Raw genomic sequence first — 13,354 nt, forward strand, 5'->3', positions numbered from 1 at the left:
CACTACTTTACACTATTACACCCACTACTTTCTTCCACTATCTCCATTATATAATAATATAAACACTATTATACCCACTACTTTCCTCCCCTATCTCAAATCTATTATTAAATATTGATAGGTCCCACCACTTTACACACTTTTCAACTAAACTTACTGTTTTTTTTAATCTCCGTGAAAGTCAAAGCAGCTCATTCATTTTGGGACGGAGGGAGTATTATTTAGTCAAAACTATTATTCAATTTTTTAAAAAATTTATCAAATAATTTTTATCTGATTTTCATTAAGAAAAATTACTACCAGTGTTCGCAACCCATCTTATCGGCGACTCATTTAAGCCACTATAAATCAAATATATATCATTTTACCCACATCACTATTTATATCTCTTTACTTAATCATTTATCAAAAATCAACCGTTTATTTTTTTACTACAAAACCACTTCGAGTACTTTATTGTTTCTAGTATTTATCAAAATAATCTAGAAATTTCTAAAACAACATAGCTATATATTAAAAAACAATTGAGCTATAAATATATATTTATTTGATCACTCTAGCTATGTTGCTTTAAAAATTCTCAAATTATTTTAATAAATACTAAGGACAATTGTGAAAGTAGTCGAAGTGGTTTTACAGTAAAAAGACAAACAGTTGTTTTTTGATAAATGATTAAGCAAAGAAGTATGAATAATAATGTGGGTAAAATGATATATATTTGATTTATAGTGGCTTAAATGAGTCCCTGGTGAGATTGGTGGGTCAAGTGAGACATTTTGATGTAACGAGTGGCATGTTTGATATAAAACCCAAAGATCTTTATGCTTCTTTCTTCTTTTCCTACCTGAAAACCCTAAAACGGTTAAATTATTTTGTTATGTTCTTAATTTTCAATGTATTTAGGTTTTGTCTATCATCTTTTTGCTAGAGTTTGGTATTTTTCTTTATGTTTTATCTATTTTAATGTCAAGGATATTAGATTTGCTGAATTTTAAAGATTTTGATTCGATTAATGTTTTGGTCAGAAAAATCCTATAAAACATAACACAATCTTACGTTTTTGCAGTAAAACGCAACATAAAATAGTGTTTCGGATTTTAAAACGCTAAATCATATAGCGTTGAGAAGGAAAAGTGGACAAACGCGGCACGATCGAACTTTTTAGATTGCAAAGTAACATAGATCGGGGTCATCTTCTCCGACACTGGTATTTGTCATGTAATATTTTGCTCTTAAAATATCGGCTCATATTGCGTTTTAGACGGTTTTTCAGATCTAAACTCAACGCAATCTAATATTTTCTTGTGAAAATCAAAATACTGAATTATCATACCCTAATACTCAGGTTTATTTTAGACATTACTTCCGGGGTTTGTGACATACTAGCCCTTTTATATGCAGAAATTTGGACTAATTGTTTGTGTTGAAACCCAGTATTATTTGATTTGATTTCCACAGTACAGTGGTATTAGGCTTAATCAAAACCCCCAAACAAAAAGCCTCCACACCTAACCCTAATTTAGCTTTGGACTGAAAGGAATGGACTGGGATGAAGAAGATATGCACGATGCTGCCAAGTCCTTGTACAGTAACACCAGTGAAGATGACGACGACGACGACTACGCTGCTGATTATGTGTTCGATAACGATTCCGATGATGCCGATGAAGACAATGATTCTCGTAGCTTCTCTGCTAATCGTCACCAGGTTCTTTTTGCTCCATTTCTACTGCGTTTTGTTGGTTAGGGTTTATATTCTATTTCTACTCTGTTATTAATTTAATACTTTTTATTTTTTTTTCATTTCTTCACCTGTCTTATTCTCTTTGATTGCTCATCTTAATTTTATTTCTAACTCGGTCACCGCTTCTATCATTTGTTTAATTATGTATTATTATTATATTTACAAGAATAAATGCTCACTAAATTTTAAGCTCTCTGTCAAGTTACTACTCATTTAGACATTACGTTGCCCATTCGAGGTGTTAGGGAAGATTTTTTGCCGGGATCATTATATTCTAATATTAGATTGGTCCTGTTTCTTCTAAAAACAAATTTTTTGGATTCGGACTTGCATTCGTTGGTTTTATGTAATTCTGATTTTTCAATGAGCTTTTGTTGTCATTGGTCAGGATTACAGTGTGGCGTCACCTTGGTAGTATTGTAATTTGTTGCCTTTTTCAGCTAGTGCACTGTATTTATGTTGCAGAAAAACTATACTGTTATGAAGGAAGAAGACATACGCCAACGTCAGGAAGATGATATTGCCAAAATATCCACAGTTCTTTCAATACCAAGAGTTTCTGCATGCATGCTACTTCGCCACTATAAATGGTCAATCCCTTCTGTTTTTCATTTACTTCATGTGATTTTACTTTTGGTAGCAGCAACTTGCAACAAATAAAATATTAAACTTTTATGCGAATCTTTTTAAAAATATTAGTTCACTAGATCGAGAGAATACTGCCTTCCATTTATTGACGCTTTTTTATTTTTTGTTTTTTATATCAGATATGTACCTTCCAGAAATGTGACACATATCCTTGTGTTTTTATGCATTTATTTTGAACATATGACTAAATGCTAAGATTATAATGTCTGTTTAAAGAAAAATTGTCCAAATATTTGATAAGAAAAGTTGACAATGTAGGAATGTTAATAATGTACATGAGGCATGGTTTGCGGATGAAGATAGAGTTCGCAAGGCTGTTGGTCTAGTGGACGAACGAGCTGTTAAATGTCAAAATTACAGAGAAGTACATCATTCAGATATAAAAGAGTACTTATTTTGTAAATATATATGTTTTTTATTTTTCTTGTTGCCTTTCCTTCCTTGACAGCTGACATGTGGAATCTGTTTTGAATCCTATCCGACTCGTAAGATGAATGGTGCTGCTTGTGGCCATCCTTATTGTCGTACATGTTGGGCAGGTAGTTTCTACGCCATGCTTAACTGAAATTTATCTTGGAGATCTTATTTACTCTCCTGCTCCACTATTGGGTGATTTTGGTGATTTTTTTTTTTTTTTTGTGTGTGTATTTTGGAGTTAGAAAGTTATGCTAGTGCAAGACCAAGTTGGGATGATTGATGACAGTTCAGTTTGTCTCTGAAGTTAGCACCTTATTACTGGCCTGCATATTTCTTTTAGTTCGACTAGATTTGTCACATACTTGGTGGAATTTATTCATCTTTCCTACTTCTAGTCTATTATTTGTTAACTGACGTAGTTTCCTTGAAGTGGCCTCATTTGTACATCTATGGGATCTGATTGCATTTGAATATGTTTGTGTTGATCTTTTTAGCATATATTAGCACATCTATCAATGATGGCCCGGGTTGTTTAACACTAAGGTGTCCAGACCCATCTTGTGATACTGCTGTGAGTCAGGATATGATCAATACATTAGTGTCCGGTGAAGTTAAGGAGAGGTATTATCGTTACCTACTTCGTTCTTATGTTGAGGATAACAGAAAGGTAAGATTCTCTTCGCCTTAGAGCCTATGTTTTTGTTACATCCTCTTTTCTTTTTAATTCATGTTAATTACTCAATTTACAAAGTTGCAGTTGAAATGTGTTTCATTTTTCTTGTTTATCGTTTAATATATTATTTAGATGGTCTTTTCCATAGCTATTTGCTTTAAAATAGGTGCTTATTTTTAAGAATATACCTATTCTCTTGGAGAAATAAGCTTAGCAAAGTTCTTTGGTGTTTAGGATCACTGTTTTCACCAGTTATATACTTATAAGTTATATCCATGATTTCTAAGATCGAGTAAGAGCTGCTCTTCACTCTACTTTGTTTGCTAGCATAAATTTGTTTCATCATTGGGCATCATCTGTGTGACTATATACTTGTGCTTGTATGCCTGCTCAAATAGCAAATTTATGCTAGTACAACAGCTTTGACCTATTTTCTCCAGTAAGGTTATTTGTTAGGGCTTTTGGCTTGCTGCTAAAGGTAACTAATGATTCCTTTGCAAATCGAGAGGTTTTATTTGTTGTAGCTCTTATGTGAAAATATTGATTTTTACTTGCCATACGTTTGAACCTTGTAAGTATGAGCACAGGTGTTTCAGATTACATTGTAGCATTCTGATGGTCCATCGTTTCTTGTGTAGTTCAAGTGGTGTCCTGCTCCAGGATGTGATTGTGCTGTTGAATTTGATGTTGGAAGTGGAAGCCATGATGTATCATGTCTTTGTTCATATAGCTTTTGTTGGAATGTTAGTATCTTCACTATTTTTTTTAATTCATCCACTAGAAACAAGTCACAAGGCTTAATTCCAAATTAATGTTACAGTGTACAGAGGAAGCTCATCGTCCAGTGGACTGTGGGACTGTGGCCAAATGGATATTAAAAAATACAGCAGAATCTGAAAATATGAATTGGTAGTCTACTTTTGCATAGTTTCTTTTTCCTTTTTTTTTTAAAGTCTTTCTTCAATTCCTTTTCCCTGCATTGACGATCATGGTCATCCTCAGTTCTATTTTAGGTGTAAGATTCTGTTCTCTGTGGAATTCTTCTGATTAGACTTAATACTTCTCTCGAGTGTATAGGCCTCTACTTCATCTACTGAAGTTCTTACTATAAGATTCATAACTGGTTTGTATTTTACAAGTGAACTTGTGAAAGCAATTAATCTTGAATATCAATAGTTTTATATCACAGATAAAAGGACACAAACTAACTATTATGGACCCCCCCCCCCCCCCCCCTCTCTCTCTCTCACAAACACACACACACACACATACACACACTTGCTCACTCACTCACTTATACATACTCTTGCACTCAAGCAGAGCTAGTTTATATTGGGTTCCTCGGGTAATATATGTGCATTCATAAAGAGAAGTCATTGTGCCACATAAGATCTATGCTTATATGAAAATTGTCTTAACTAAGTTCTCTTTTTTTGTACTGAGAGTATTTTCTTTTGTTGTGGTGGAGTGATTATGAACTTGGATTCCTTAAATGATTCTTTGATAATTGTTATATTATTTTCACACAGGATACTTGCTAATTCGAAGCCCTGTCCCAAATGTAAGAGACCAATCGAAAAAAACCAAGGTTGCATGCACATGACCTGCACGCCACCGTGCAAATTTGAGTTTTGCTGGTAAGCATCAAATTTTGTTAGATGTATTGCATACTTTTCTTTTATGGCCAGTTCAAGCGACCACTGCTATCTTATGGTCTTTAAAGTGTTCATAAAATTGGCATCTGCGCCACTAATATTTTTCTTGTTCTTAACCTCCACTGCAAATAACTGATTTTGCATCTAGCAGTCTGCCAATCTCACAGTCTTAACCATTTGACGAGCAGGCTGTGTCTTGGTGTCTGGTCTGATCATGGTGAGAGAACTGGTGGCTTTTATGCATGTAATCGTTACGAATCAGCCAAACAAGAGGGAGTGGTAGTGCCCTAGTGCTCATTGCTTTATTGTCATGGACTTGTGCTGAAAATGTGGATGATAAGTAACATCCTATATTTTCTTTTTGTGCAGTATGATGAATCTGAGAAGAGAAGGGAGATGGCTAAGAACTCCTTAGAAAGATATACTCATTATTATGAGCGGTGGGCAACCAACCAGTCGGTATGGTCAAGTTTGTCACTTCAATCTTCAGTTCTCCTGTTATGCCGTCTTGATAAACATTTTTCCAATAGTGGTCAATTACCCTCCCTCCACTGAGGGTTGACCCCTCAAGTCTCTTGCAAACGAGAGAAGAGGTGTATCCACTAGCCCAGAATAATGAGGACCCTTTCAGATGCTGTTTTGATGTTAATTTGTGGAGGTGGAGGTTGATTAGTGGAGTGAACATTATGTCGAGAGTCGCTTTTTAATTGAGAAGAATGTTCTTTTCCTATGACAGCAGTTAAACTTATAATGGAACTTCGAATTTATCAGAACTTTTAAACTGCACCTGCTGTTTTTATTCTTCATATTCATAATTTAAAGAGTCAATTAGTGCTTATTTAACTAAGTGTGTTCAGGATAAAGTTGCTTATTAGTTTTCAATTCCCTTGTGTTTTTGTACCTCAGAAACAGAAAATGGACTGTGACTAGTCTTGTCAATGTCTTAGTTTATTCTTGGGTACTGCTCTTTTGCCAATCTGTTTCAATGATTTGCTTACAAGTAATCATCTTTTTCAATGGCAGTCGAGGCAGAAAGCACTTGCAGATTTACATCAAATGCAAACTGTGCATGTAAGTACAAAATGTTTCAGTTTTTATTTTTTGTATCCCAGGTGTAACTTGTTATCGAGTTTCTGTGAGTATAATATAAAATAGAATTTGAAGCTATGGTGTATAAATTTAATCTGATTCTTGTTATGCAAAATTGTAGAACTGTTTACTCAGTATTACCATTTGGCATGTAGTTCACATTTATATTTGAGGCAATATGATGCTTCTAATTTTTTAAAATGAAGAATGGAAATAAATAAGAAAATTAATGTGAGTATACAACTGTAAAACTTCAGTTTTTATCCAGTCAAATTGGTTCCTTACAACATGATGATAATATGAATTGGATTGTATGCTGGGCTAAGCTTTCTTGTTAAGTTAAGCATCTTTTTATACTGAATTGGTGTGTGTAGTGATCTTGTTTCCTTTGTTTAACAATAAGTAACCAAGCGTCAATCTAGTTATCTTGGTTTTTTGGCTGTTGTATCTCTATTAATAACTTCTATTGATCTACAAGTACTTATATCCCCCCTGCTTCATGCACATGTGGTTTTTCTGTTTTCCTCCAGCTTGAAAAACTTAGCGAGAAACAGAAGATACCAGAGTCCCAATTGAAGTTTGTGTTGGAAGCATGGTCACAGGTATGTCTTAAGCTTCTTATTAAAGTTAAGCTAATTTTATAACTTTTACTATTCCAGATGGGAAGCTCTTTTAGGAAGATGTTAACTTGTCTGTGTTTGTCTGATTCCCATCTCTTTTCAGTGTCCACAACTTGGTACTAAAAAGTTACTGTGGTTATTAGACCACATAAATTTTCAGTCTTGATGATATACTTTGAAATGACAAGATTCAGATTATAGTCATTAGAATATATGCCCATGGATGAGTAACAAAGGAAAACAATGAAGACATAGTTGGGAAATTGACGATGCTACGTAAGCCCTCTTAAATAAAGCTTTGGTTACATTAACTGGAGTTAGTCACCTTTGCATCGCTAGTGAACTTAAACACTCGTGCAATTATGGTGAACTAATTCATCTAAACACTACCAAATATTCAATCTTTATTGTCTTGGAATTCTTGATCACCTATGTAATTTTTTTTGAAATATTTTATGAATTTTTTATTTTGATCATCATATTTTTCCTACAGGAAGTTTAGAACTAATCCCAGTTAACTTTTAATCGGTCACTGACAATGTTTCACTTCATTAGTTAATGCCATAAGCCGAAAGACATACTGATCAGAAAGTGGGGTGGTTCAACTTAATTTGAACAGGCCGTGTTTCCCGCTTACATGTCTGTCTGAAAGTCGTGGTTCAACTTAATTTGAACAGGGCGAGTTTCCCACTTACACGTCAGTCTTAGAGTATGAACTGAACTATAAAGAACATCTCTCCTACACAGCTACACTTCATAGCAGCAGATATGATGTCCCTTGAACCATTTTACATTGTGAATAAATCTGATTAGAACTTACCTTGATATTTTTGATCTTCCAGATTGTCGAATGTAGGCGAGTTTTGAAATGGACGTATGCATATGGTTTCTACTTGCCAGAGCACGAGCTTGCCAAAAGGCAGTTTTTTGAGTATTTGCAAGGTATTCCTTAAATTTAGCCATGTAATTTTAGCAGGAAGTCTGGCTTGGTTACTGATTCCTGTTTCCGAATGTATAACAGGTGAAGCTGAGGCTAATTTAGAAAGGCTCCATCAGTGTGCAGAGAAGGAATTACAGAATTATCTCGGTGATGGTGCATGTGAAGATTTTAGTGGTTTTCGCACAAAACTGGCTGGATTGACTAGGTATATTTTGTCTAAATATGTGTTAAGCTGTTTATGTTGAAACCAAAGCAAAATGCAAAAGAGATTGTTGTATGCATGTTACCGAGGAGCAGAGGGGCTTTGAGGCTATATAACATGGTCAACTGGAGATCGCTGAGTAGTCCCAAACTGTTCAGCAAGCTCACTGTTGGAATAAGTGGTCAATGAATATGGTAATGATCAACATAAAAGCTCAAAATTAGTAGGTATCTAGCCCCCCTACAGTGAGCTTCTGTATTAGAAGTTTCGGTACGAAAATTGCTAGGTGATGTGACGACAGAGGAGTTTATCAACAAGAGTGCAGAACTCTATGGATTGACTTGGTAAATTGTAGAAGTTAATTATTTAGCAATATAAACCAAACTCAGTCTGCAAGTAGTTTATGCCAATAAATATGTGGAAATTTGGCAATGTGTAAAACTGGCAATGCGTAAAATGGGACAGTAGTTGTGTTTCTTCATGGCGAGCTTTAAATTCGGAGCCCATCCTGCAAAGGGTTTGTGGGCTAGTGAAATGGGTAGATCTATTTGATTTAGGTCAGAGACGAGTGTTTGTTTTCAAATTAGTAGATGCTGGAACACATGTACAGTCATTACCTGAAAGCATTAAGTTTAGGTACTTTGTTAATGCCTTTTTTGGGTTTATATATAAGAGCTTGAGTATTACTTTAGGCACCCATGGCACATCAAAGTTATATGGCCAGTCTTGCCAAAACTTAAACAAAGAAGAGGGTGGAGGTAGAATTGGAACATGATAGTTGTCTTTGTAGTTTGTAGTAGATATAAGCAGGATAACTTTGGGCTGCTATGAACAATTTTAAACTGCGAAAGCCCCAAGGCACTAATTTCTTAGGTGAACTTTTGAACTCAATGAAGCATAATTCTCCGAACAGCCTTAAACTAGACGAATCTGGAGTTCTCTTTTCAAGTTTGTGTATCAAAAGTATTTGCAGTTGTCCCAGATATTATAGCTTCGGTTGCCTTTTGCATTATATTGTACTTGACTTTATTTATTTGTCTGAATGTGTGACTAAGCATTGTATTTGCAAGCTAATATACAAGAAATACTACATGGGTACCTAGTTACATTGCGAGAGCATAGTACTCAGTTGTTTATGAATATGCACCAATTTGAGCTAGATTTTGCAGTGTAGTCGCCATTAATATATTGCAGTAACTTGTCTTTATTCTCGTTTCAAATTAAAAGTTTAGTTTCTTATGTGTTTCATTTAGTTTTATGTGCAAATAATATTCTTAAAAATTTCTTTTGATACATCACCTAATATGCTGTAGTAAATACAACTGCAACAGTGTCACACGAAATTACTTTGAAAACTTGGTTAGAGCACTGGAGAATGGCTTATCAGATGTTAGTTCCATAGGAGCCTCTAGCAAGACAACAAGCTCAAAATTTGTTGCAGGGAGTAGCAAAGCGAAAAGTGGGAGAGGAAAAGGTTCTTCTCGGACGGGAGGATCAAGCAAAGGCACTGAGGATTCAGGCAGCTGGGCTTGTGATCATTGCACTTATTTAAATGTTTCCAGGTCTGCAACGGTGTGTCAGATGTGCAGCCAACGCAGATGATTGGTTCAATATGATACTTCAGGTTTAAAGATATCTCTTCAACAAAAATTTCAATGGAGTAAAAGGGAAGGGTACAAGAAAGTTTGTCTGATGGTCAGATTAGCTTGTGCGAAGAAGAATCATAGTAATCTGATCTGTGGTCGCTGCTTGTTTTGGGAAAGGGTCAATAAAGAAAAACAAGAAACAGGTGCAAGGCTTTTGTATATGATGTATTTGTCCTTTTTGTGTATAACATCTATCTTTTCATTTGTAATTTAAGGGTCATGTGAACTGTTGTGACTTTCTATGCGCCTTATGTTGTGCCGTTGAGGATAATTATATATAATGAATGCAGTTCTATGTACTGGCTTTATTTGTTTTGTTTGTGTTCTGTTTAAAGGGTTTGGGGATTTTGCATAGTATCTGGTGGAAGTGGTATTTACACGGTTATTGGATGATTATATGCATTCAATAATTTATTTGCTAGACTTTACATAACCTCTTTAGTTCAATATTATTGTTTGCTGAAAGTCTGTTTTTCTGTATCAAGCATTCACTTGTGGTATACAGCCTCAAAATATAGTCAACTAGTACACTATATCAAAGAATTCAGTGCAGGAGCAAGTCCTGCATGTCTGTTGCTAATTGCTATTGTTATAATATAACATTAAAAAGTTTTTATTGGTGTTGAACGCTTTTCTAAAAAATATTGTGCATATTCTCTATCTACCAATGAGTACTCAAACGAGTTGCTGGCATAGAATATATTATCTAAAAATTTCGAATTTAAAGAAATAGGGCCGAGGGATATTTGATGGTCGAAAATTGTTGGTAAATTGGACCCGTAACATAAGATTTTGAGTAAAATTTGTTGAACCAAGACATTTTTTTTGATTGTACTGATTATATTTTAAAAATCAAAAATAAATTTTAACTTTTAAGTTATTATGTTCTCATGTCATATTGTAATAGATGATATGGAATTTTTTGCTACAGATTTTTAGAGGTTGATAGCATAGATACAATATTACGAGGTTAACTAAAACTATAGACAATAATAATATATTATTAGAGTTAATTTCTATCTAAATAATTTCACAATTTCTATTTTTTATATGTAATAATCATTTTTGAAAAAAAGTTGTACATGATTAAAGATGCTACCTGAACATCGTAGAGCATCTCCAACCATGTATTAATGAATATAGACTTAGTTTCATATTGAAAAATTTGAAGTCTGCCATTTTTAATTACACGACGTGGGAGTATTCAACAAAACAAAATTGTCAACAAGACAAATATTTTCAAAAACGTGCAAGTAAATATGAGCAGTGTTGCAGGATTTTTAAAAAATAGAAAGTTGATTTATTTTTTATCAAAAAATTTTTGTAAACTTGGGATATAAAATCATGTATTGTAACTTGTTTTGAAGTATCAATTCTAATAAGAAGAAAGAGCCGTGCCTAGTAGTGTGAGGAAATATTCTATAAATTAATACTAGCTACTTATTTTTTTTGCAAATAGTTATGTTCTTCAACATAAAGGAGTTCTTCAATATAAAAATCTCTCGGGTGAAAAATAGACCCACCTTTTTTATAAAAAAACTCTTGTTTCAATCTTTTTATTTTAATTATTTTTGTCTTTTATTTTGAATACAATCAAGAAAAATTTTAAAAAGTGAAAGATTGTATTCAACCCCTATTCTACAATCATTTTCAACGGTTGTATTGTTAAATATCAATTGGTAGAGACATGTTTTTAACATACGTGACAATATCAAACAATCAATTATGAGAATAAAAGATGAAGGTGTGAAGATTCAAATACCAGAGAAAGAACATTACTTTCGGTAATATCACGTATATTTTAGAATAATATTAATAGATTAGTATTAATAAAAAAAAGGGATTAAAATTGGATTATAATTAGAATTTAAAATTGAATTAGGATAGTGGACTTAGAATATGGATCAGACTTGTATTCGGATAATGGATAGATTTAAAATTAGGGTTTTAAGACTCTATATATTGATTGTGTTCCCTCATCCTTCTACATCCACCCAACCTTTTCTTCGTTTTTATACAAAAATTCGCAGGGCTTTATTCTCACAAATCAGCGGTCTTGTAAAATTCGTAGTAAATTCAATTCTTATCGGAATTTGATGATTCTTGATATTTCGGAAAGCTCCTTCAATCTCCTACAACTTTCGTTCACAATGTTTTCTCAGATTATGTTTCGAACTATTCTCAAAATTACAAAACTTAATCAGATACTGTTTTCTCTTTGAGTTCTGAATCAGCGGATGTTTTATTTAATTCCCGATTCGTTATAAGTCCGTTTTTGATGAGCCGTAACTTTTCAGAAAGCTCTTTTCGTTCTCTACGACTTTCGTGTTTGAGTTTTTCCATAAAACATCGTTTAGAGGGTCAAAATAGTTGGTTATTGGTCTGGGCAGATTGGAACCATGGAGATATTTGGAGTTTAAGATTAAGCGGGGTTCGGGAGTTTAGTTGGTCCTTTGTGAGGTTCGTTAGTCTTTGGGTTTGCTATTTTCGAGGTACGGATTTTTTTCTCTTTTATTCAGCACTGCTTCTATTAGTGTTAGGTGTATTTGTTGATCTGTTTTCATCCTTTATGTCCGGTGTTTTGGTACGGATTCTATTCCTTTTATTCAGCGCTACTCCTTTCGATATTAAATGATTTTGATCTGTCCTATTTTAATTCGTCCGATTTGCTAAGTTTGTTTTGTGCTATTCATTTGACTGTTTTGATTTCCGAAAAAAATATTTTAAAAATCTGTTTTGAGATATTCAAATATTTATTATGCGGTTTTCAGAAATTTTACAAAATTGTGATTTGTTCAGTTTATTTGAAATATTTATACCATGTGATTTAAGTTGTGAAAAATATTTTGTTTTGAACCCTTAGAGAGATATAGGATATAGGGTATACCGAGTTACCCAGCTGTAGGGGTCCTACAACCAGGTCTTTGCGGCACCATTGACATGACACTTCCGTGGCAGTGTGATTGGTCACGGCGTATCCTTCTGTTAGCTCTTGGAAGGAGCTTTGGCCATTTTGATTATTTGTTCAGGATACGTGGATGCACCCAGTTCAGTTTTGATTGATTTGTGATTTGGCGGTGACGTTGTATATGCCGTACAAGTTATCCGATTTGTTGCACACATTAGGTACCCTATGATGTGTGTATCTGTTCTGATTTGATCTCGGTATGAAATATCCTAACCCCTTGTTGCTTCAGCCTATTATTTTAAATAACTGTTTTATATTATCGTCAAAATATTTTTAAATGTTTCTTGTTTTGTAAATGCTTCCAATCCGTACTGGGCATTTGGCTCATGCCGTATTCTTCTTCTGGCAGGTACTTAGGAGGATTCGGGGCTGTGTGATGGAGAGCTACCCTCAGTTATAGTGATTAAGATTTGTGGACCATTAGTGTTATTAAGATTTTATTGTTTAGAGATTCTATTTATTCGAATTATTTGGATCTAATTATTTTTGAGGATTTAAATCATTTTAGGAATTATTGTTATTATCGTTTGGAATATATTTAGTGCTCTGTTCGCAAGTTTTGGATCAGTAGGTAACCTCTCGTCTTAATTTAATATGGGGGTGTTACACTTTCACCGGAAAGTAAAAATGAAAATGCATCTCATGTCCCTTGAAACAAGTTACAGTAACAATACTAGGAAAGGCCACACATTCTTGTAAACATCAACACCACAGATTGGATGGAAATGAATCTGATGATGAAGATGTCCCGAA

The 13,354-nt window shown here is 34.0% G+C and overlaps 1 protein-coding gene across 1 annotated transcript; it reads left to right on the plus strand.

Moving 5' to 3' along the window:
- Nucleotides 1-1,252: 1,252 nt before the first annotated feature.
- On the plus strand, nucleotides 1,253-9,941 carry LOC108202593 (probable E3 ubiquitin-protein ligase ARI7). The gene is made up of 15 exons (XM_017371065.2): nucleotides 1,253-1,707; nucleotides 2,209-2,333; nucleotides 2,650-2,755; nucleotides 2,840-2,930; nucleotides 3,303-3,475; nucleotides 4,120-4,224; nucleotides 4,302-4,390; nucleotides 5,011-5,118; nucleotides 5,325-5,415; nucleotides 5,506-5,595; nucleotides 6,160-6,207; nucleotides 6,756-6,827; nucleotides 7,688-7,787; nucleotides 7,867-7,990; nucleotides 9,319-9,941. Exons 1-15 carry the CDS (start codon nucleotides 1,540-1,542, stop codon nucleotides 9,587-9,589), a joined length of 1,761 nt encoding a protein of 586 aa, XP_017226554.1. The 5' UTR covers nucleotides 1,253-1,539; the 3' UTR covers nucleotides 9,590-9,941.
- Nucleotides 9,942-13,354: the final 3,413 nt, after the last annotated feature.

Source organism: Daucus carota, chromosome 9 (assembly GCF_001625215.2).
Source record: "Daucus carota subsp. sativus chromosome 9, DH1 v3.0, whole genome shotgun sequence".
In the NCBI taxonomy this organism is placed as follows: Eukaryota; Viridiplantae; Streptophyta; class Magnoliopsida; order Apiales; family Apiaceae; genus Daucus; species Daucus carota.